At 38.6% G+C, this 25624-nt stretch overlaps 2 protein-coding genes across 5 annotated transcripts in view; one reads left to right on the top strand and one right to left on the bottom strand.

Annotated features, from left to right (window-relative positions):
- The first annotated feature begins 3517 nt into the window (after nucleotides 1–3517).
- On the top strand, nucleotides 3518–18126 carry slc38a2 (solute carrier family 38 member 2). Its single transcript, XM_067254835.1, has 16 exons — nucleotides 3518–3801; nucleotides 4679–4810; nucleotides 4903–4984; nucleotides 5084–5199; nucleotides 6678–6751; nucleotides 8337–8429; nucleotides 8666–8741; nucleotides 10489–10571; nucleotides 12671–12729; nucleotides 13143–13310; nucleotides 13954–14033; nucleotides 14124–14224; nucleotides 14712–14836; nucleotides 15005–15149; nucleotides 16091–16188; nucleotides 16402–18126. The coding sequence occupies exons 2-16, from the start codon at nucleotides 4680–4682 to the stop codon at nucleotides 16513–16515; spliced, it is 1545 nt and encodes a 514-aa protein (XP_067110936.1). The 5' UTR covers nucleotides 3518–3801; nucleotide 4679; the 3' UTR covers nucleotides 16516–18126.
- A 357-nt stretch (nucleotides 18127–18483) lies between these two features.
- Nucleotides 18484–25624, bottom strand: part of scaf11 (SR-related CTD-associated factor 11) — a 74214-nt gene continuing 67073 nt past the window's right edge. For all 4 annotated transcript variants that reach the window (XM_067254830.1, XM_067254831.1, XM_067254832.1 and 1 more), the window contains 2 exons: nucleotides 22695–22814; nucleotides 18484–19205 (listed from right to left, as the gene is read on the bottom strand). In XM_067254830.1, the coding sequence (XP_067110931.1) occupies nucleotides 19110–19205; nucleotides 22695–22814 (216 nt within the window). In that variant the 3' untranslated portion in view covers nucleotides 18484–19109. The remainder of the gene's footprint in view (nucleotides 19206–22694; nucleotides 22815–25624) is intronic.

The raw sequence follows: 25624 nt of genomic DNA, 5'->3' as shown, positions 1-25624 counted from the left end.
GTTATGAAAAACCTGCTAGCGAGCAGGTTAGGTTCACAGAGTCAGTTACCATGGACACTGACCCAAAGTTTGCGTTACCTCTCTTTCTGGAATGGAAAACCCAGAGTGTGGGTTCTGCAGGGTGACATGGCAGAGGGTTCTGCAGGGTTCCCTTGTACCACAGATAAGCTACAAATTCTCATGAACTTTCACTCAGGGCTGACAGAAAAATCACCTTCACTTTCTAAATAAACAAAGCCAACCATCCACTCTATAATTTACTTGAAAAATATATTGCAAAGTGTATCCTCCTTGGAGACAATGGTTCATGTGGGGGTAAGGTGAATGGGGTTGGCAAGTAAGACAATATTTTGTATAAACCCAATGAAAATGAAAAGTTAGTGATCTGGCTTAGGCACTGTAGGGGGCTTGGTGGGAAAGTGGTAAGAATGAATCTGATGGGTTGAGAAGTATTTATCTAGTAGCCCAGAGGATCAATGGGTTACATAAGAGTAGCCCCCCAGCAGGGGAAGTTATCTTTGGGCTGCACACAAAGTGGAAAGGCTCTTGTATTTTTTTAGAAACATGACAATCTTTACATGATTAAGTGATTACAGAGTACAATTACATCCACTATAATAGTCCATTAATGAATTTTATAGGTTTAGGTAATCTATATGAAATACAGTAAATATTCAGAGATGACAACCTGCAAAAAGGACTACCATCCCTGAAGCTATCCATGAATCATGTCTCTGACAAAGTGGCTCAATAGCTGCTAAAATTGAATAAATAAAACAACCCTGCATATGATTGTCCATCAGAAATCTGCCAAACAGCAAACTTGTGCATTCACTAATACACTTTGCACAAAGTAAAGTTAGGCTGTGCAAAGTAGGCATTGGGACACTGTCAAGCTACTTCTTTTTTCATAAAGTTAAAATAGTCAGATACAGTTAGCAAAACATTTGGGTGGGGTGTTTTGGGTCCAGATCCATGCGGCAATGGGTCCAGATCAGCGTGCATCTCACTGTGTGCAGCTATGCAGGTTGCAACTTTATTGGTAACTGGGAATACATTTGACAGAATAATAGATGCAGAATGTACCTGCCGTTAACTGAACATGTCACTGTGTGCCATGTTCAGGGAGTCAGGTGGCTGAGCGGTGAAGGAATCGGGCTAGTAATCCGAAGGTTGCCAGTTCGATTCCCGGTCATGCCAACTGACGTTGTGTCCTTGGGCAAGGCACTTCACCCTACTTGCCTCGGGGGGAATGTCCCTGTACTTACTGTAAGTCGCTCTGGATAAGAGCGTCTGCTAAATGACTAAATGTAAATGTGTGCAGCTATGCAGGCTGATGGACCTCCCCACACACCTCCTGGTGATGCCCATCCATGCTCTGTTTAACAGGATCAGAATGTGTAAATGAATGATGAATAATTATTTTCATTATTTCAGTGTACATTTAAAGATCCTGTAAAGCATATTCCATGATTTGCTTCTCAGTACATTATGTACGGGCAAAATGAGTTCCTGAAAGCATGTGCAAAGCACGAAAACTTTGTCGCACTGAAATGTGGAGTTAGACCATTGAACAGTTTCTCTTCCGTTTTCAGCTCAGGTTTTGTATAGGCGTTGCCAATACCCGACCGATCTACGTCACAGCGACCTATCTACATCAGATCACAGATGGTTGCATTCTGTTACTCAGCTGGTACGATCTGAAAAAAGCACTTGTCAGAAGGAGGAGCACTTTGCTCAAGTAGCGGTCATAATGCCAGTAGAGAGTGGTATGAAGCTATGGGAAGTGAATGATTGCAGTTATTTTTCTAACGATTGTGCTACCAATTACTAAGTCTAGGATTTAAAAAATGTTATTAACCCAAAAAAGGATGAAAGAAGTGCTTCAAGCATTCATGTCTATGTTTAATACTAATGTAAACAGCTTGCACTAAACTAAAGTAAAAAGATTTTAGTTCACCCCTCAACCCTGCTTCCACCCCTGGTTACCTCAGTGCTTATGTCTGGACGTGTCAGAGTGGATGATGTGTTAAAGTAGCATGGGGCCTTTGGAAGGCTGGGAATCGGGCCAAACGCTGCCTAAATCCAGTCCCCCGCTCCAGTTTCCTGAGCCATCTAAGTTGTGTAGGGCTGTGCTAAAGCCCTGCACAATGGCCTGCACAGACCAATACACAAATTTACTCATGTGTGACCAAAGGGAAGAATGTGTATAAGCCATAGTGTGTGTGTGTGTGTGTGTGTGTGGGTGTGAGAATTAATGCATTTCAGAGATGCATGATCGAGCTGTTAATTTCAAATAAATAATGTCAAATAATGTCAAACACTTAATATTGTCATACAAAGGTATACAAATAATTATATTTTGTTTAAATAATCAGTTTTGTTTTAAAATCACCTTCAGTATTCTATTGCCCCTCAAGCCAGTATCACACAAATAGTGGATACTGACAAGATAGATGGTTCAAAAACTGCAGTGATAGGGAAGGTAACTTTTATTGACACATTCAGCAATACATTGCGGACGGAAAGATAATTTGTCAGAGTATTTGGAAAAAACATCTCTTGGCCATCATGAGGGACAGATAAATCTTATTGGGTCATTCCTATGGCAAGAGGATAGGGATATAGAGTTCAGTGGACCATAGTCAGATTTTGATCCTGTACAATTATTCTAGGAGTAAGGTCTAATTCATGTACCAATGATTTGTAAAGACATAAAATCCTCAAAGTCCTCAAATCTACCAGTAACATTTAATTTGAACAAGACACCAATTTAACATAGCCTAATTAACTATTTGTGGTTGCAGGTTGAAATTCACCCCTGTGTTTAGGATTAAACTGATAAATGAAGACACTTTCATAAATATATGTAGCACTGAAGGTCAGCAGACCTGAAGCACTGCTGTCAGCATATTATACATGCTTAATAGCTGATGTGTCCCAGGTGTCTTGAGGTAACTATATTGTCTGAATAAATGTATTTAAAAACCAATGACAAGGAGCCAAAGTGTGCTAGTGAGAACACACCCAATGAAGTACGATAGTTGGTTAAAACTATCGTCAACAAGTTTGTTTCAAGCTTGTAACCATGATCTTTACAAACGGTGGTTATCACGCACAGCTAGTTACACAAATGCTTTTATGCGACTCAAGAAATATCGTTTTAAAGAAAAATCCTTTCAACTTCACTAATAGAACTAAAAGCCTTAAATGAGTTGTAAAATATAATACAATTTCAGTATAACCAATGCAAGTACACTATTGCTATATTTGATTAAAGTTAGCCAAGGCCAATTTATTTGGTCCTCTACATGTGTCCGCCTTGTGTTTTGTCAAATATATACCAAAAATCCATTTTACCTCACTCCACCGCATTTGACGGGAAGAATCCGGGTTGTTTGTACACAAACCGCGTCATAGACATCTCCTAGTGTTCGTTTGCTGGTGAAGATGAAATGCCACTCCCCGCCCTCCTCAGGCTGATGCAATGCTGATACATATAAAGGTACGGTCCAACCTTTCCTCGTTTACACAGTGTAGATTCCAGTTTGGCATCGCATCATCGAGGAGAGTTATTTTCAAATGACAACAAACGCTTTTAATTGATAAAAGGACACAACATTGAACAGATATCTTGTCTAAAAAAGACATACTTTCGAACGTCTATTGATAAATTTCTTAGGATAGGCTAAATTATTCTCAATAGCCTTTCGTATCTCGTCGGCGAAGGACTCTTCAAATACGATTTTTTCGTCGAAGATATCCACGTTTTAATACAAGGAGTCTTGTTCAATTTCTAAGGTAAGTTTCGATCTCCAAATTCGGGTGTCCCTAATATCAAGAGACAAATACCTAAAATATTGGATACCTTACATTGGCGTCCTCGTCTTCTTCAAACTATTGTACATAGGGTTATACTTAACTCAGGCTTGTATGGTAGAGATTGAAATGTTATCAATGATTAGTTTAACACAATAATATATATATGTATATAAAAACAGCATTGCCAAGTCCAATAAAAATTCCTGATGTAGTCTATCCTATTTAAGATTAAGTTAACTAGGTTACTGCCGATGTGTTTTTACCTTCATCCTGAAAGATCAAATAACAGTTTAGAAATGATGCAACTCTCTGCTTAAAAGACCGCAAGAAGACACATTAGACTGGGCTCTGCGCAAAATGGAGCCATGCCCATAACATAGAAGCACGTGTCTTTGTTTCTAAACCAACCATATATGTGATAGGCTAAAAAGAATAATTACATTGATAAACATTAGGTTAGCCTATTATGGGAACAGTTTAAATAAGCAAACGGTTATTTAAACTCAGTAATAAGTTATTATAACCCAAACATATTTTCTGTAATATTATTTTAGAATATCAGAGATATTGACTTTAGCATGTATATAACGCCGATCTTTGGCAAGATTTGTCTTTCAAGGCTTTCTGGCATTGATGATGCAGTGGCTTATGCCGACTGGTATTTTTCCACTGCCTTCACAGGATGAGTCACCCCCCTCTTTGTAAATGTCGGACACGTGACCATATATTTATAAAGTTGGCTGCGACGGGTTCCGTTTTCACTATCAAATATTGATTTTAAAACAATTTAACCCAAACTGAAATATTATTACTGTTGCGATAGTAATAAATGTTATTCGTTTTGTTTCATTCACAGCATGAAACAAGCCACTGCGAAAACGGAGATGAGCCGTTTTAACATTTCCCCAGATGAAGATAGCTGTTGCAGCTCAAATAGTAATGAATACAGTTATCAAGACTGCAACGCCAAGAAGGTCCCACTTAGCAGGTGAGAATATGGGCTTGACAATCCATCATATTCAAAGCTCAGAAATATAAAAATATATTTAAAATAAAAAACACATTGTACATCATTTTAAGCCAATACCCGGATATGGATGCAGAGAATCAAAACTTCCTTCCAGAATACAATCTGGGCAAGAAAAAATATGAAACAGAATATGTAAGTACTGCCAACTAGTTAATCACATTTGGAATTGATAATTGTGGGCATAGTGTCTCAGAGGCCTTTTTCTAACAGTGTTTTACCTCTTCCAAACAGCACCATGGCACTGCTTCTTTTGGGATGTCTGTCTTCAACCTGGGAAATGCCATTATGGGCAGTGGAATCCTTGGCTTGGCCTACGCTATGGCCAATACTGGCATTGTTCTGTTTGTGTAAGTATTCATACTTTTTGTCAAGAATTATAAAGCCAAATATGTAGCTACATTTGCTGAAATCTAACATTTGCCTAAATATCTTGCCAATGTAGCACTTATGAAGTCATTAGGGACTACCATGGGCCACTGGTCATAATTATGTGACTCATGACTAGCTAAGCTAACAGTCTGCTTTTACACCTACAGCAGCTGTGTCCTTTCAGCTGGATGACCCTCAAAAGATTTTATAGATGACCATAGGTAGTGTAGCTGAATTAAGTGGCTACATACAGACTGAAGCATTCATTACGAATTAGTTGAAGGGTAAAAAGTAGAAAAGATCCTTTGGGTATTATCTAGTATTAACTAAAGATTAAACACCCCTCTGTTACTTAATTAGAGCAAAACCACAATCACTTGTTAAAGGTAACTTCCTCCCACTCTGTGTCAACCTTAATACAGGGATGTCATAGCTTGTGAACACCCCAGCTTGTATTTACAAACAGAAGGAGTAGAAATGTGAGTTGAGGTTGGGTGAGTGCCGCCCACAAGCTAGCAACTCAGGCTTTACTGGCTAGTGGGTTGAGAGAAGCTGCTTAGCAGTGGTAATCTTGCTGGCATTTGGGCCAGAGTTATATAAACTCCAAGGTACCTTTCCGGCCTCTCACATGATGTTGTATTGCACATGAAGGAAATGTTCTTGTCTGGACTTAACAGGAAAGTAGATTTGAACATCCCTAAACGTTGTTTAAATCTACACTCTGTGTAATATCAGGAGACAGGTGGCTGAGCGGTTAGGGAATCGGGCTAGTAATCTGAAGGTTGCCAGTTCGATTCCCGGCCGTGCAAAATTACGTTGTGTCCTTGGGCAAGGCACTTCACCCTACTTACCTTGGGGGAATGTCCCTGTACTTACTGTAAGTCGCTCTGGATAAGAGCGTCTGCTAAATAACAATGTAATATAGTTATACATAGTTTGAGCTGATTTATTTGAAGATAATTTACAAAAAAGGGTGGACTATGTTTTTTCTTCAACAAAATATAAAACTCTTTGCTTTTCATGAACTTTCATGTATATTTTTGCTGCTATTTCAGTCATGTCTTCAGATGTCTATTTGCAATGTTGATACTGTATCAAATTGTATCAACTTCAAAGTAGTTTTTCAGATTATTTTATGTTACAATACATTCTGAATTGGACTTAAATTTGAGAGGACAAGGATGCTTTCACTGTCTCTTTCTTTGTTTGTTAGCTAGCTAACTACATATCTGGACTACATTGGAGTTATATAAGTTATTGACTAAACAGTCGATGATATATCTGGCAATACATCCAGCCATGAGTTTACAGCTAATTGCAGTCGGGAATAAAGTCGTTTTATGGGAATAATTGGAGAAAAACGTAATTTGAATTTGTGGTGACAATTGTGAAAATCATAATGGACCATATCAGAAAATGTCTGTTCTTAGAGGCACTATTGTCTGTCTCTCCCCAGAATTCTGCTGGTTGCTGTATCTATTTTCTCCCTCTACTCAGTGCACTTGCTGCTGAAGACTGCCAATGAAGGAGGTAACTTAAAGTACCAGTTTGTTCATACATTACATTATACAGGAAATAATAAAAACAAAAAAACAACAAAAAACTAAAAAAACTGACATTGTGTCCTTGGGCAAGGCACTTCACCCTACTTGCCTTGGGGGAATGTCCCTGTACTTACTGTAAGTCGCTCTGGATAAGAGCGTCTACTAAATGACTAAATGTAAAATGTAAATGTAAGTAACTACATACCAATATACATTGTATAAGAACAATATTGCAGTTACATAGGAACTGCTATGTAGTTACACTGTATGTAGTTACACTGCTATGTAGTTAAACTACTTTATGATTTAGCGGTACAAGCTATTACCCAAGTTAAAATTGGTATGGGGGAAATTGGGCTTTTCGGCCATTAGTGGATGTTGACATTAATTGCCTCTTTACAACATCCACTACATCCCTCCCCATACTGTGCCTTTTTAGACTTTTCTAATAACTTACACCCCTAATACTATTTAATTACATATTTATCATACACACATACATATTCTAACATAGTATGGTAAGTACGATTGGATAATAATGAGAAAACATATGAGGAAGTAACATGTTGGTCAATCCTTATTGGTTGTGCTTTGCCTTCGGCAAGGGCACAACCTTTGTTCTCTCACATATATCTTATTATTATTATTATTATTATTATTTTCCCACCCCTAAGGATCAGTCAATATTTGGACTACATAGAAAACGGCGGTGTCAAAATGTTCGTCTTGGTCTCGATTGCGTTGCTTCTATTGGGATTTACGTTCCGTTGCATGGTTTAGGCTGAACTTAAGTTTTTGTGGCAAAAACTGCCTTTTGTCAACAAAGGGTATCAGTGCTAGTCTACGTCACAGCGTCAGCACACGTTAGCAACGACGCATGGATACAACGTGCATGGATGTTGCACGATACAGCGAGTATCGTGCCGTGGTGTACTAACAGCATCATACATGTACATTTAAGCAAATCAAGCCTTGCATGTACAGTAAGTAATGTAACATTAAATAATGTATTAAACTCAAGCTTGTGTGGTGCATCGCTGGCTTCAGTGCCACAGCCTAAACTTTATGTCAAAAGAAACATTCTCATTTCCGGCGCTTTCAAACAATCCCCCCACAGTTCGGCTAGCCACCACAACTAGCTTGCTCGTAGCAAACCTCTTTTGAAATAGCCAATTCTCCCTAAATAGATGTCAAGCTTATTTACGTTTTTGGGGGCATATTTTCAGTAGGCAGATGGTACTGTTTGAATCGCAATTCCATCTGAAATACTGCCGGTGACAGCGTTGTTACAGTCGTTTGTTGAAAAGTTTTTTTTTTAATGAATTACGCAATATGAGTAGGCTAAAAATTTCACTAAAAGAGAAAAACTTAAAGGGACGGACCCACCTGCAACCGACGCAAGCAAGCACACCCTACAATTTCCCCAGAAATTGTACCCTCTCTAGTTTCACATTGCTGCTCTTAAATCAGAGAAGAGCCGCAGGGGTGAAATACCCGGTTTTTTAAAGTTGTTATGAGTGCTATTAATTGTATCCTCTAAATATCATTTTCTGTTTAATTACCCCCCTTAGGGTCCCTGGTCTATGAGCAGCTGGGCTATAAGGCATTTGGCATGCCAGGAAAACTGGCCACATCCTGCTCCATCACCATGCAAAACATTGGAGGTAAGACAAGGAACAATTGATGCACCCTTTAAACTTTCTATCTAGGCTGCGAAAAAAATATCAATTTGTGGTACAATTGTCTTCATCAAGTTGTTCCAGAATACACTGCACAATTGCACACCTGCATTACACAATTGGTGTCCATAATATTATTTCCACATCTTTATACTTAAATAATATGGCTATAATGACAGAGCAAGGAATGGCAACATTTAGTTGTTTTGTTTGTTTTTCAGCAATGTCCAGCTACCTCTACATTGTGAAGTACGAACTACCAATTGTCATTCAAGCCTTCTTAGGGGCCAGCAACGGGTAAGGCACTATATGTCTTATGTTTATATGTGTGTATGTACATAGGTATATGTATGTACAGTTAGGCAGGTGCGAAAAAAAATGCTGTAAAGTAAGAATGCTTTAAAAAATAGACATGTTAATTGAATATATTTATCAATTAACTAAATGCAAAGTGAGTGAACAGAAGAAAAATCTACATCAAATCCATATTTGGTATGAGCTCTTTTGAAGAAGCACAAAGAAACGGGCAACGTTGAGGACCGTAGACGCAGCGGTCGGCCAAGGAAACTTACTGCATCAGCTGAAAGACACATCATGCTCACTTCCCTTCGCAATCGGAAGATGTCCAGCAGTGCCATCAGCTAAGAATTGGCAGAAAACAGTGGGACCCTGGTACATCCATCTACTGTCCGGAGAAGTCTGGTCAGAAGTGGCCTTCATGCAAGACTTGCGGCCAAAAAGCCATACCTCCGACGTGGAAACAAGGCCAAGCGACTCAACTATGAACTATGAACCACGAAATCACAGGAACTGGGGTGCAGAAAAATGGCAGCAGGTGCTCTGGACTGATGAGTCAAAATGTTAAATATTTGGCTGTAGCAAAAGGCAGTTTGTTTGCCGAAGGGCTGGAGAGTGGTACACGAATGAGTGTCTGCAGGCAACAGTGAAGCATGGTGGAGGTTCTTTGCAAGTTTGGGGCTGCATTTCTGCAAATGGAGTTGGGGATTTGGTCGGAATTAATGGTATCCTCAATGCTGAGAAGTACAGGCAGATACTTGTCCATCATGCAATACCATCAGGGAGGCATCTAATTGGCCCCAAATTTACATTTAGTCATTTAGCAGACGCTCTTATCCAGAGCGACTTACAGTAAGTACAGGGACATTCTCCCCGAGGCAAGTAGGGTGAAGTGCCTTGCCCAAGGACACAACGTCATTTGGCAGAGCCGGGGATCGAACCAGCAACCTTCTGATTACTAGCCCGATTCCCTAACCGCTCAGCCACCTGACTCCCCACCAAATTTATTCCCAAACATACAGCGAAAGTCATTAACCCTTGTGTTCTCTTCGGGTCATTCTGACCCATCAGTCATTGTTACCCACTGTCATATTGCGACAACTTTACTGCATACAAAAACAAAGTGAAGCATTTTCTTTTAACCGTCGGGCTGTCTCAGACCCTCCACATTGCGAAGGTTAAAAGAAAATTATTTTTATTTGTTTTTGTATTGGGTAAAATTGGGTAAACACAACAATGGTTCGTTATGAACCTTTGGGTCATGTGACCCGAAGGAAGCACAAGGGTTAAGAACTATCTTCAGCGAAAGAAGAACAAGGTGTCCTGGAAGTGATGGTATGGCCCCCACAGAGCCCTGATCTCTCGAGTCTATCTGGGATTACATGAAGAGAGAGAAGCAACTGAGGCTGCCTTTCATCCACAGAAGAACTGTGGTTAGCTCTCCAAGATGTTTGGGCTAACCTACTTGCCGAGTTCCTTCAAAAACTGTGCACACGTATACCTAGAAGAATTGATGTTTTGAAGGCAAAAAGTGGTCACACCAAATATTAAATTGATGTAGATTTTTCTTCTGTTCACTCACTTTGCATTTTGTTAATTGATAAATATAAACTATTAATGTCTATTTTTGAAAGCATTCTTTGAGGGAGAATGTTAGGAGGGGGCATATTCCAATAGGCATTTGAGCGACTGTGTATGTACATATGTCCTTATGTGTATTTAATGACTTGTGGTGTCTGTGTTTTAGAGAATGGTATGCAAATGGAGACTATCTGGTGCTGCTGGTGTCACTCTTTATCATCTTGCCTCTCTCCCTGCTGCGAAACCTGGGTAAGGATGTACAGGAAGTGGGTTTTGTAGCTGTATATTTGAATGACAAAGAGATTAATGGATGTTCTCAAGTTTCATTTAAATTAAGCTAACACACACACAGATTCCTGGATTTATCAATAGATAGATAGTACAGTGTCCGTGATGCCCGTGCCTGTGATGCAGCCAGTGATTAAGATGTTGGTTAGGTTATGTTAGTTGAGTGTGTTAGTTTAATTGGAATTTATGCATGTTCACAAAATGCAGGCAAAGGTTTTGCATCAGTAAATCCATCAATTCACTAACATAACAAAATGTCCTGACCTATACTGAAAATAAAGTGGATACTTTATATTGTCGGTTAGTTATCTAGCTAGCATTTCATCCAGAATTAAAACCTTCTGAATTAAGAGGATTTAATATCGTGCAAGTGTTGTCAGCTCTGCTTATCGGGCCGTATCTGCGTAATAGCGATAGGAAAATTAGCTAAGTGAGTTTGGCCAAAACATTTAATGATGCCTAGCAAAGCAATGGAAATCAAATTCCTGTAATCAATATAGAGCTAAGCTATAGTGACTTTGTGTAGCCTACAGAGCAACAATTGTAACATTACAGAATTTTGCCTACTCACTTTTGCAAATTTGATTTTGGGCATATGGATTCCGGTGACCTGTTTCGTACTGTCCACTTGACTGAGTTTGCATTCGCAAGAATTAACCATATCTGTCTTAATGTTGAGCAGCCTTTTGGATCGTCATTGCGAGCTAAGACAAAGCATACTGATTGGTAGAGCAGTTTGCGAGATGCATGGCTACGTCCCTTAGTGCAGTGGTTCCCAAAGTGGGGGTCGCAAGACAGCGGGGGGGCATGTCTTTTCTGTCTCTACATCAGTGGTTCCCAAAGTGGGGGTCGTGACCAGCGAGGGGGGGTCGCGAGATGATTTCCAGAAATCAAGGAACATTTTAAAACCATTAGAAATAGCATATTTTAGCAAAGAAAATTACAAGTAAAAAATAGTAGTTAAATTAATGCATGCAAATAAAAAAGCCATCAGCCTTTTGATTTTCCATTCACTGTAAGTACAGCAAACCATCTGACATCTGACCAGAAGGACGCATTACTTGAACTGTCAAGCGACCGAACGTTAAAGGCAGCGTTCTCAGCCAAGACACTGGCTGAGTTTTGGATTTCAGTGGAGAGGGACTACATGGCCACGGGAACTAGGGGTGCTGCAGCACCCCCTGACAGCACGTGAATAAAAAATAATATGGCTTGAAAATCCACCACCGCGGCACAGCCCCACAGTAGCGGATTGGCCATCGGGAACACCGGGAGATGAATAACGATGGAAAACCGGTTTAAGAAACGTAAGGGTGGGGCTGAAAAATTAAGAGACAAAAAGACATCACCTTCACTAGACAAGGTTTTACCATTTGAAAAACGGCTATTTTATTTTACACAAAGCTCAAAAACTATTTTGCGCTCTAATAAAGGCCCCAAAATTTGGCTCACATGCTCGCATTAACTAACGAATTCCCGAACTAGCATCACATCAAACACAGAATGTGCATGCATTAGCATGCGGGGGTCGCGAGTCACTGGCACCATTATTTTATGGGTCGTGGGCTGAAATGTTTGGGAACCCCTGCCTTAGTGCAACACGGTCATGTTTATTTATAGTCCATTTTTCTCTAAAATTGTTTCAAACTCTTTGCATGCTTCAATGCACATCCATACACCTATCATATTTCAAGAGAGACAAATTCCTGGCAGTATGATGAATCTGTCTAGCAGCTCTCAGTCAGAAATAGCTTGAATTTGATTCAAGCTATTAATGATTAATGAAACTGCCCAGGACACTTCTGGTTCACACCTCCAAAAGCAAAGTCTTTAATTTACACATAGAAAACTCTTATGCATGTACTACTGACACGTCTAGCTAATGAAACTGTTACTATACAATATGTACAAAAGAGAACAAGCCTTATGCACATTAACCATATATCAAATCAGAGGAGCAGGAAACCAAAACAAAATCACAAGGACCATCCAGTGATGTCTGGTTCTCTCTGACCTATCTGATCTAAAGTAAATACTTTTATTTCAATTTTCTTCCTTAGGTTATCTTGGTTACACCAGTGGTTTCTCTCTCCTGTGCATGGTTTTCTTCCTGATTGTGGTGAGTTGATCCCCCCCCAACACTATATTTTCTATAATGACACGATTGTCCTATATCATGTATAGTTATTTCCATTTTCAACTCATTGTCTAAAATAACAATATTGTATCAATTTATGCTAAAAATAAACCTAAAAAAAGAAAGCTTGGGGCGCTTCAATGGCACAGGGTAAGTGGCGAACCATGTAGGCCAAGGGCTTACATTTGGTACTTTAACTGTAGGCTACTACTCTAAATCCAGCCTGGGCCATTTCTAGCATGTCCTCGTCTCTCCTTTGTATTTCCTGCCTCTGTTCACTGTATTGGTCCCATTAAAGTAGATATGTGTAGTTATTGGAAGGTCTAAGTATTGTGGTGTCAATGGATGAACTTGTGATGATTAACAAAACTGAACTGATCTGTGTTCTATTTAAGGTGATATATAAGAAATTTCAGATCCCTTGCCCTCTGATGCCAGAGGACTTTGATGGTTTGAATGAAACTTTAAAGGTCCTGAACACCACTGCATCCCACCTTAACCGAACAGCAGTGGCCTATGGTGAAGATGTCTGCACTCCAAAATACTTTGTGTTTAACTCTCAGGTAAAACCTGAAAATCTTGAAAAGACAATATATTGATGTTTAAGTCGTTCATGGGTTCATCTTAGAAAGGCAATGATTAACATTTATCATATTGTTAGTAGTAGTATCTAAATCTGCAATGTTGTGCATGAAGAAATATACATGACATGCAGTACATCAACACTATTTTATTTACTAGCAAAATTGTGGCTTAAAGTTTAGATTCAGGTGCTATTAATCAGCGTTAGTTTATAGGTATTAAAGCCTTTGTAAGATTCATAACATGAATATGCTTGAAGACTATATCAGTGTTAATATTAGGAATGGTTAGGGTTGGTGGTATTGTAAGATGAGATAAGTGTTAGTTAATAGGTCATATATTAACTGCATCTTATGATAAGCACCAAATTTCACAAATGACACATATTTCCCATAGCACTGGTCATGTGACAGTTGTGTTTTGCCCATGGCAGGTTGCATGATTACAGTTGAGTCTTGTGGCATACAAAGTACACAACACTGTGTGTTACCCTGTGTATAAGATGTTGATTGAATGCACTTTTGGTGTTTGTAGTTATCTTAGTGATCTGCTTCAATGTGAGTATGTGTTTGAAAAGTTATTTAAGATATCTGCCAAACCCTAATCCTAAACTCTTCTCCTTAGACCGTCTATGCTGTTCCCATTCTGACATTTGCCTTTGTGTGCCACCCTGCCATCCTGCCCATGTACGAGGAGCTAAAAGAGTAGGTCATCCTTATCATTTTCACATGTCAAGCAGTGTTTACAAATACATCGCAGATAGAACTTATGTCTTTATTCCCACTCTCTTCTAGTCGTTCTCATAGAAAGATGCAGGGAGTTGCCAATGTCTCTTTTTTGGCTATGTTCATCATGTACCTGCTGGCTGCCCTCTTTGGATATCTAACTTTCAATGGTAAGCTATAATTACATTTTAATTAAAAAAAGAATTGCAGTATAAAATTCTACACACATGTATGGTCATTTAAAAAATCCTGCATATGGGAGTGAATGTTTAAACTGGCTGACAGTAGACACAGTAAAGTAGTAAAGTTGTATACTGCATCATACGTGCAATACGATGACTGTCGTATGTACTACTAAATTACTAAGAACAAAATCCACAACAAGAAACTAACAGCTGCAGTTTATTGAGGCCAATAGCCAAGAATCAAGAAATGTATTATTAAAGATCAGGTGATCAGAAGTCCTGCTGTGTCAATTATACAGCAAGGATTATTCAATCTTAAACTTTGGCTAAGACCACAACTGTGGTCATCGACAGGGAACTGTGATATATTATTTGAATTTGATCGTTACGTTTGTCTTGAGGGTCTGTCCAAATGTTACAATACAGAATGTTGAGCGTATTTGAGTTTGTGTTCTTTTTCCGTACGGATTAGTGAACGTGGAGCCAGAACTGCTTCACACCTACTCCAAGGTCTACAAGGCTGATGTTATCCTACTGATTGTGCGCTTAGCTGTGTTGACTGCTGTCACTCTCACTGTCCCTGTTGTGCTCTTCCCTGTGAGTAATCTCTGTGTGTGTCTGTCTCTTTTATGAGACAGACACACACATATGGCTATCTTAATATTGATACAGTGTCTATGATTATAGTAAAACTACATTTGTATCATTGCAAGGTCAAGCTTGGAAGTCTATAACTTTGTGTTTCTGCTTTTCTTGTCCTTGTAGATCCGCACCTCAGTCAATCAGCTCCTGTGTCCCTCCAAGGATTTCAGCTGGATTCGTCACTCGATCATCACCATTGTGCTGCTGGCCAGCACCAATGCACTGGTCATCTTTGTTCCAACCATCAGAGACATTTTTGGTTTTATTGGTGAGTGGCTGGCTCTTCTTTCTACACCTTCTATACCAGAGGCGTGTTCCATAAAGCAAGTTTACCGAATAAGCCCGGCTTAAGTCAGTTAGTCAGACCAATTTCCAGTTGCTTCGGTTCCATAAAGCCAGATTAATGTAGTTCAAACTCAGTTCCTATGGTAACATATTCTGAAAAACGTTTTACTTATGGTAGTTTGTGAAAACAAACGTTTAGGCTGATGCAACATAAAATCTCGATCTAAATTACTCCAATAGAACGCTCCAAGTTACATAAATTATGTACAATTACAAAAAAAACGAAATCCATGCCTCTATCCTCCATTTTTCCAATACAAAAACCATGTTAAAAGGTTATTGGTTTATTGTCAGCTGTTTATTTGAAACAATGTCAAAAATGTAAATGCAGATGTGTTCTGTGGGCCTATGGTTTTTGTAATCAAAGAAGTAAAGATCTATAAAAAAAAAAGCTTCTTTCGGGGCACGTGGCCATTAACATTGCGTTTTGCCGTGGTGGATCCATGTTCAACCTCTCGGGCTGCTTAAGAATAGGGTGCACCCGCAATTATCTTGACTACTTGAATCTGACTCGAATTTGTCGCATTACGAGAACTAGAATTGGTCTTTATGGAACCGCTTTTGACCTGACTGACTTGTTAGGTTAATTCAAGTCAGGGTTGGGACTTTAATCCCAGCTTTTTTGAGCAGTCTTTATGGAACAAGCCCCTGGTCAAAGTGGGACAGATCTCCCAGGGCCCCAATGGGGGGAGGAGACATTACCAAAATAGGGAGGAAGGGGGTCCAAAATTATTAGCCGTGCCCCTGTGTCAGGGTGTGGTGAGTTGATTTGATTTAAACTTTCGACTTTATACTTGCAAGCACATTTTCATAATGCTTAAATAAAAACTGATCTAAAAATAATGTATTCTTTCTATTTTGCAGGTGCTTCGGCTGCAGCTATGTTGATTTTTATTCTGCCCTCTGCTTTCTATATCAAACTGGTCAAGAAAGAGTCGATGAAGTCTGTCCAGAAGATTGGGGTAAAACAACCTTTTTGGGTTGACAGATGTACAAATATGCAGTATACCATGTACCATATAGAGTACATAACTATCAAACTTAGATCACATACATAGGATACATAGCAAAAGGATTGATAGAATTGATAATAGTAGTCTGACTTCATGGTCAATTCAGTAGTTCTTAGTAATAAGTCAATTCAATTGATAAAAAATTATATCCTCCATCTCCAGGCAACCATCTTTTTGTGCAGTGGTTTCTTTGTCATGATTGGAAGCATGACACTCATCATCCTCGACTGGATCCACAATGCCTCAGCCCCTTCTAGCCATGCTGATGGGCACTAAGAGGAAGCTACCAGCAGAGGGCAATGGCATGCAGCTCAGGAGCAAAACATCTGATTGCAATGACTGCAAAAAAACACTCACACAATGCTCGAACAAAACCTGAGAGCAAGAGACCATACCATTCCAAGAGAATGTATCTGAAATTGTACAGTATACTGTAAGGCCACAATGATGGTTTTTCTCTTATTTTGTTTTTATTTTTTAATCTGTTTTCACATGCTTTTTGTAGTTCTGGTACAGTTTAAACCTTTGATGGTGCCTCAAACAGGGATGACTTACTCTTTAAATGTAGCTCAACTACAGGTCCTGCGGATCTTGCGCATGCTTGCCTAAATTTTTTCCTTTTAAGATAGCTAATATTCCGTACCTGAGCCACGCAAACGTCCTGGACAGAAATCAATAGAGGCAACAGAGCATTTGAACTCAAGGTGAATTAATTTGTTACGTTTTTCACTTTGAAAATTTGTATTTGTAATACATGTTTATATATTGAAAAGCACTTAATCTTTAGCACATTTGTGAAAATTTTGCAGTTCACTGACAACTACACTGCTTCAGTATTTGTACCAAGGCTCCATGACTTTGGTAATCGTGCCAGCTTTAATTGTATAATGCATTGTATATGTTTAAAATACCTGCCTTCTCAATACACTGGATGCTGCAAAATATCTCTAATGGCAGTAGAATATTTAAGAGTATGATGCTTTTAGGACATTGACATTATTTGTAGGAGAAATGAGAATAGCTAGGATACTCTGTTCCATCTCCCTAAGATAAGGAGGGAGTAAAACATTTTTCTGTATGGAAGAATACCTTGAATTTAACCACATGAAGTGGTTGTAATGTACCTGTTTAACATGCAAAAGTGTTTTGACGGCAATGCCGCACAACCAAATATCACGTGTTATAAAACAGCTTCTATTGTACAGGTGAGTGGAGTTCGGGAGAGTGTATGTTGTGTTTTTTTATGTTTGCAGATCTTATATGTATGTTCCACACTTGCAAGAAAAGAGATGAATAAGGATGTGTCACGTCCACTTGTGATATAAGCCACCTCAAGCAGGTTACTGTGCTTCCAATGCTAACCTCACGCATAATTCAAACTTGTCCTATTATTTATGGAATAATGTGAAATCAGTGTAATTTAATCTATTTTACTATATTTATATATTGTGTACATATATGATTTTAAATGTATGTATTGGACACAGTGAAGCTGAGAACAAAGCTAGTGAATTCTGTGTTTGTGGATATCCCCCCTTACTATAATGCTTTCATGGGAAGCAGTGAGCCCTACCACCCCCCATGCGCAACAAGCTTGAATTTCTCCCTTAACAATAAGTAGTCCCATTTTATGTACACTGAAAGTCAATGTTAAGTGTGGAACCTACTGTAATAGAGGTGGGTGATCTGCGTACACACTAGTTTTAACCCTGATTGTAACTCGTGTACATGTTATATGCACATCTTGGTTGGAGAGTACATCAGCCATCTCGTGACCTCAGGAGCAAAGAGGGCATTGCCCATCAGTGTTACACCCTTGTTTCAATGAAACACTATGTATATCCTGTAATTATTGTCCAATTAAAAAAAAACTAAAATGATCCCCAACATTGTTTTGTGTGCATTTTATTTGTATCTTGTATTAGCAATCTGTATTCATTAAATGCCTCTGGATTATCAGATAAATGCAGAATTCATGGTCAACAGACAAGCTGCTTATGTAATGTTTTTGTAAGGTGAGGTTATTTAGTGTATTTACCAAACATCAATATTTTTTGTTATTCCTCTTGTATTACTTGGTACTGATACTATGATTAATTAAATCCTTCATCGGAAGCAGTGGCATCTTGCAAAACTGGCAATTTATTAAAAAGAAAATCTTCCAAACTAGTTTCTAAAATCAACAAGCAGTTTAACTCACATTACACAATTACTATATGAATTGAATCAAAAAGTGTGAAAATATAGTTTTTAAACACTCCAATTTATTTAACTGCTTTCTAGGTATTGTGCACAATATTCACACAGCATATTGGATACTTGTAAAGGCCAGGAGTCATATATGTTCCCTGTTCAGAAGGGTACAAAGTGTGCTGCTGACTACTGCAAGAAACAAACAAATCCAGTCCCTGGTACTATCACACTGGATACATTGTTGTGGCAAGAGATTCATTCAGGCAAAACATTAATCTTGACACTATGTTCTGAATTCTCATACACTTTTATAAAAACATGAACAATATAAATTTACCTTGATAATCATGTAGGTCCAGGCATCGTACCAGTGGACATGTTTTGGGTTCATCTCAACAGACACACTAACCTTAACTACCAAACTACTCTGGGTCCAGTAGCTCCCAAAAAACATATTTTATGCAAAATTAAGGGCCCTTGCTCTACAATTTCTGACTGATCATTTTTTTTTACACAAAATATTGAATCTATAGAAAAATCTTCATTCAAAGTAAGCTGAAAGATATCAAAAATTGGTGCTCCAGTCTTTTTTTCTCTCTGCATGGATGCCTGGTTACAGCTGGTTTAAATTGCACTTAAGCAGCTGATGGGCTTCGACTGTCCCCAATTGGCTGTTGTCATTTCTTGCGGACATGTTTGTATTTATCCACATAGGCCTTCACCAGGTTGGCTACCTTCCCAGAGTTCACCTCTCCACTTCTGCTGTGGCAGACCTGAGAAACCAAATAAAAAAACATGTACAATGCCTTTGTCCGGAGAAATAAGCATTTTTAGCACTAATGCCCGATGATATGCCACATACATGCAGAGTAACATATACCTTTTAGATTAAAAAATGGTTTTAAGATATCAATATCAGCCTTTCACAGAAGAGTACTCAAGGCATATATGACAAGTGGTGATATTTTGGTCCGCAAGTAGGTCATCATGGTAATTCTTCAGTTTTTTCCAGATCATGAAAGAGCAGACTAAGATTTCAAATTATGTATCATACAATGAAATATTTGAAGAAAAATGCTTATTTGAATGTTGGTACCTCTTAAATCAGCTATTTGAGAAAATCCCCTTGAAAGATTTAGATTTTTTTTTATTCTACAGGCAGATAATGGGTGGGAACAATAGCTGGTTAACTCAACCATATGGACATAGCTAACTTAATGTAGCTAACAACCGTTTGGCTAAGAAAAGCATACAAATTCATGACTGTCGATTCTCTGCATGTTTTAGCACATAACAGCAACAGAAAAACAAGTTTGCCTACATATAACTACATGAACATCCAGTCCCTAAACAGGACAGACACATATATGTTAAACATACCCAAGTCACATACCCAACTGTAAGTCGCTCTGGATAAGAGTGTCTGCTAAATGATTAAATGTAAGTACAAAAGTGTGTTTCACGGCAGACAACGGTGTTGTGAATTGTGGAGGCTAAATGTAGGGCTGGGCGGTACGGCCTAAAATGTATATCACAGTATAACTCTGAAGCACATATAACGGTATATATAACGATATATAGATGTTGTGTCAATGCAATCCACACCGCTGCAGCTAATCTACCGCACTCAGACGGATTTGGATGGGGTACTAAGGCAGGTGTCTCGCATGAGTTGAATTTTTCCAACTATTGCAGTGCTTTGCCACGGAAGAAGAGCTAATATGTAGTGGTGTATAAAGTACCCAAAAGCCATACTTGAGTAAAAGTAAAAATACCTTACAGGAAAATGACTCAAGTAAAAGTAAAAGTAACCTTTTAGAAAACTACTTGAGTAAAAGTCTTAAAGTATCTGATCTTTACTGTACTTAGGTATCAAAAGAAATTTTCTGATATTTAATGTACTTAAGTATTGAAAGTAAAAGTACAACTAAATGCTGTTAATAAAAAAGCAAGGCACAACCTGAGAGTAATAAGCTGGCGATCTGATACAAAGACATAGCATTACATCAGGATCATCAGTTTTACAAGCAAGTTATCAGTACAGTGACTGTGAAATACTTTCAGCAACATGCACACACATCCCTTGAACAATAACGTTAGCTATCTTGCTCCACACTGCTAGACTACGTTACTGTACTTTACATTTACATTTAGTCATTTAGCAGACGCTCTTATCCAGAGCGACTTACAGTAAGTACAGGGACATTCCCCCGAGACAAGTAGGGTGAAGTGTCTTGCCCAAGGACACAGCGTCAGTTGGCATGACCGGGAATCGAACTGGCAACCTTCGGATTACTAGCCCGATTCCCTCACCGCTCAGCCACCTGACTCCATGACTTTAGATTGTCACCATCCTAGCTAGCTATCTACCTCACCAGAGATGGAATAAAGAATAATAATAATCTTTGTAGGTTATTAGCTAGCTTGAAATATTATATACACATCTTACCCAGGGAGTCAGTTGGCTGAGCGGTGAGGGAGTCGGGCTAGTAATCCGAAGGTTGCCAGTTCGATTCCCGGTCATGCCAACTGACGTTGTGTCCTTGGGCAAGGCACTTCACCTTACTTGCCTCGGGGAAATGTCCCTGTACTTACTGTAAGTCGCTCTGGATAAGAGCGTCTGCTAAATGACTAAATGTAAATGTAAATGTAAATGTGAAAGAACATGACTAGTCTAGCTCTACTGTACAAGGTTGTGCTGGTGGCATTTAATGAAGAGGTTGTGGGGTTTCTCATTTTTTGTTTGAGACCTGTATGCTTTTGCTTCGATTATTGTTGTGTCCCCTTTGTTGTTGATCTTAATGTTTTGGATATATCCTTCCACTGTGCATATGCAGTCCATTTTGCCTCGATCTGTTCTGGAGGATATCGCGGAGATATTACTCCAAAAAGAATCACTGACACAGACAGTGTTGTGCATGAACAAGTTCAAAAGACGTAGCAACAGTAACTAAGGGGGCGGGGTGCATTAACGTGCGCTAGGACCACTGATTTTCGCCAAACCTGCTTGCAGTCTGTGTTCTACCACAGTCCCCGACGTTGGACTAATCACTCTCATGATTATTTGTTTTTCTAAAGATGATTTGATTTTGTAACGAGTAACGAAGGTTTCAGGGGACATGTATCGGAGTAAAAGTATCAGTTCTTTGCAAAATGTAGCGAAGTAAAATTAAAAAGAAATATAAGTAGTAAAGTAAAGTACAGATATCCAAAAAAATGACTTAAGTACAGTAACAAAGTATTTCTACTTCGTTACTAAGTATTTCTACGAAGTATTTCTACTTTGTTACTATACAACACTGCTAATATGTAGCTTCAACCAGTAGGTTTATGGGATCACAAGAAATCTTACCCCAACTCACTTAGTGAGCTATAACAAATTATTACATGGCTGAATACTCTATTCTGTTGGCCTAAAATAAACATTTCACAATTCTAATTCTGAATACATTTCCACTATGCATGTACTCCATGATAAACAAATCCATTAGATTTTGATTGTCGATTGTCTAACCAGCAGCGATACCTTTGTTCATAGCAGTGGCCATTAATAATTAGTTTAATATTTTGTAATAATTAGCATTCACCATAGTAGCAACTTTTGAGGAAACAAACGCCACGTCTTTATTTATGGGTTGTGTCTTAACCCTTGTGTTATCTTCGGGTCATTCTGACCCATCAGTCATTGTGACCCACCGTCGTATTGCGACAAATTTACCTCATACAAAAACAAAGTGAAGCATTTTCTTTTAACTGTCGGGCTGTCTCAGACCCCCCACATTGGAATGGTTAAAAGAAAGTTATTTTTATTTGTTTTTGTATTGGGTAAAATTGGGTAAACACAACGATGGTTCGTTATGAACCTTTGGGTCATGTGACCCGAAGGCAGCACGAGGGTTAACCAAAATTAAGGAACAATAAGCCAACAAAACCAAAGATGCTGATCAATCTGAACCCCCAATCATGCCCCAAAACCCAACTAGAAAACAAGCTTTAAACAAGCCTTCTTTGCTAACAAAATATGAGTGTTAACTTATCCTAAAATTGTTATTATATTAAGTGACTTCTAAAAAAACGTATCTTTTGGAATATGAAAAAAAAAATTGTTAATAAAAAATATTTTTTTTTGCTCCCTAGCGCAATTAAATTGAAGGCATGCAAATCTTTTTACCAGCAGGTGTCACATACAGCCGATTAGCTTTGATTAGACAAGTGTTGCTGCAGAAAAATAGGGCGCAATATGGAAATGTTGATCCACTTACTTTCTCAACGGCTTTACGAACAATCTCTTTATACTCCTCTTTTGTGATGTCCTTCTTTTGGTAGTAGGGTTTGATGGCAGTCTTGACTTCATTAACAGCTCTTTCTTGAATTTGCAGTTTCTGAATAAAAAATAATAATATATATATATGTATAAATAAAAAAACTGAAGAGGGAACCATTGTTAAATGTGTACATCATACACATGCAATTATAGACTAATATCCCATCTGACAGAAGCATATAAGTAACTCCTAAAACACAATTGACAGTGAAACATTAATTCAAGAGATGGCAAACCTCCACAATACATCACAATATGAAACAAAAGACTACTTACTGAACTTCAGAAGGTACAAAACAAGATAGTATACCCCAGAAGAAGCTAGTTTAAAGCTATTTTGCTACCATTTCTGTTAAATTACTGCCAGCCTCCCATTCTGCCATTTTTCCCTCTACTTTTCAAGGCTGTGATTAGGGCTGAACGATTTCGGAAAATAAGCTAATTGCGATTATTTTGACTAATATTGCAATTGCGATTTAAAATGCAATTATTATATGATTTATTATTAATACATATAGATATACTACTGATCTCAATTCAGCAACAAAACACACAAAGTTCCGAAAACATACTGTAGCCTACCTCTTCGAAAATATTTTGGTAAATCGAAGCTAAGCGTAGGCTAATTTACTTTTGTTAGTTATATTATTGTTTTTATAATTTGCTATTTTAATTATTACTTTTATCACTTGTATTATCGTTTTTATTGATTTTATGTAAAGCACCTTGAGCTACAATTCTTGTATGAAATGTGCTATATAAATAAAGTCTTACTTACTTACTTACAAATAACATGTGCGTTGCACTTTCTTAACTAAAGCTAGCTAGCTAGCTAGCTCTACCGTTTTGGGAAACAACGTGCGCTGTGGGGACCTTAAAAAATATTTAAAACTCACGCATCTAAAGGTAAAATCTTAAAAGAAAAAGAAACACTGTCTGAACATTTCGGATCGAGTCAGTAGCCTAACAGAAACAGTATGGCACCGTCAGCCATAGTGATCCTACTGTATGTGTATCACCGAGGGGTATCATATATTTTGTGATGAACGCTTAATGCTTGAGTAATTTTGTAGTAGGCTACATTGTAGTTAGGCTTTGAAACATTTCGATCAGTGATCCTGTCGGGTGTTATTTGGCTTATTTGACACACTGGTGTTCAGAATTTTAGCTATGCATAGTACATATTTATATTTATTGTGATATTGATACATGGCTTGTGGTGTTTTTTTTAGGGCCGAATTAGGTTGGTGGTGTTGCCCCGTGAGGTAGCAACGTTAGCCAGGCAGGTTTTGCACAATACTTGACACTGCAAAGCATCTTTTTTTTAAGGCAAAATTGGCAAAGTGACTGTAGTCTCAGGTTCTGTCGAGCCTGAGGCCATGATCGTAGAGGTCAAGGTATAGTGTAGCGTGCAAAGATGATCCTTCGTCTGCAAACTGCGTTACTCTTGCGTGTCACGTGACCAAAGTAAAATCGCAGCCTTTGCGATTACAAAATCGCGTTCTGTCCCATCGCGATATTAATTGCAAATGCAATTAATCGTTCAGCCCTAGACTAGGTCCTAAGATGCAGAATCTTACTGGGGCATCCAGAGGCACACCATGTTTACAAGTCAAAATATGACTATCAACATGGGGTAGGTGCCAGGTCATCGCCTTCCCTCCCCAGGATTTTTCCTGCATAGAGAAAAGTTTGGCATGCGCCAAAGCCGTTTTCCCGAGCGCCAATGACAAATCCACAAGCTGTGTTCATAAAGCGTGCAATGCATGTCAGCGAATATGTTGTCAATAGTATGTTTCAAGTAGGCTACAGAAATCAGGCTGTGCAACATTTTAGGCCGTCTATCAGCAGTGATTGTTAGAGTGCATGTCCGAGAATTGCACGGACGCGCTTCACACCGCAATTGAGATTGCATGTGTGCGTCCTTGAGAACTGTAAATCGTATAACTTATGTTGTCAGTTCATTTAGGCCTGTTATTGTATAAGTCTATATTTCTTGCAAATTTAAATCAAGTTAACTGGTGATTTTCGTTGTTTGTATTCTTCCCCTGCTAGCTAAATTGCACGTCTGTTGATTCGATAGCGATTGCTGCCCTTGCTCAGGTTTGTATTTTAGGTGCATTATTATGCTGAAGTAGTTTTAATTAATAAAAAGTGTGTTTATTGTTATTATTTGCTACAGAATGCTTAGCCTATCAAGATCAAATGAAGCAGGGTTAGGGTTAGGGTTGTACATGCTTCAGAGTGGCCTACCTTAATCGATAGACTAGGCTACTGACCATTTACTACAAGTTGTTACGTCAATTATTAATTGGCGGCATTTATGCCATTTAGAACATACTTTATGAGTCTAAGGTCTCTTTCAGTAGCCTAACTTTATTGCTTTAGTGGAAATAGGACAAAAATATGTGCAATATTACATTAGCTATTAGACTATTACTTTACAATAACCTGTTCCGAAATATAGGTTTAGTTTTGGCGAGGGGGGTGGGGGTGGAGGGAGATACAAAACACCTGGGAATAAATACATTGATTAGAAAAAAGAAAAAAAGGATATATATATTTATTTATTTTTGAGCGCCGAAGATCCATTTTGACCCAGGAAAAACCCTGATCCCCCTTTCGTACTTACTCATCAACCGGGAAGCTGGAGAGTACAGTTACACTCTCTTCATTGTGAAGAGTATGAAAAAATGCCCAATACAATCTCAAGAGAAATCACCATAAGGGGCCAGGCCAAAGTGACACCATGCTCCATCAGCTATGCTGAGGACCGAGTGAGCAAAGGCAGAAGACGAGACCTCCATCAGGTTGTATCAAATAAAAGTTGCCACCTCACAGATCGCCTCCACTCCCACGGCACGGAGG

The sequence above is a fragment of the Osmerus mordax genome, chromosome 17 (assembly GCF_038355195.1).
Source record: "Osmerus mordax isolate fOsmMor3 chromosome 17, fOsmMor3.pri, whole genome shotgun sequence".
NCBI classification, from domain to species: domain Eukaryota; kingdom Metazoa; phylum Chordata; class Actinopteri; order Osmeriformes; family Osmeridae; genus Osmerus; species Osmerus mordax.
The sequence above is the reverse complement of the archived record's forward strand: the minus strand, read 5'-3'. Positions and strand labels throughout refer to the sequence as shown.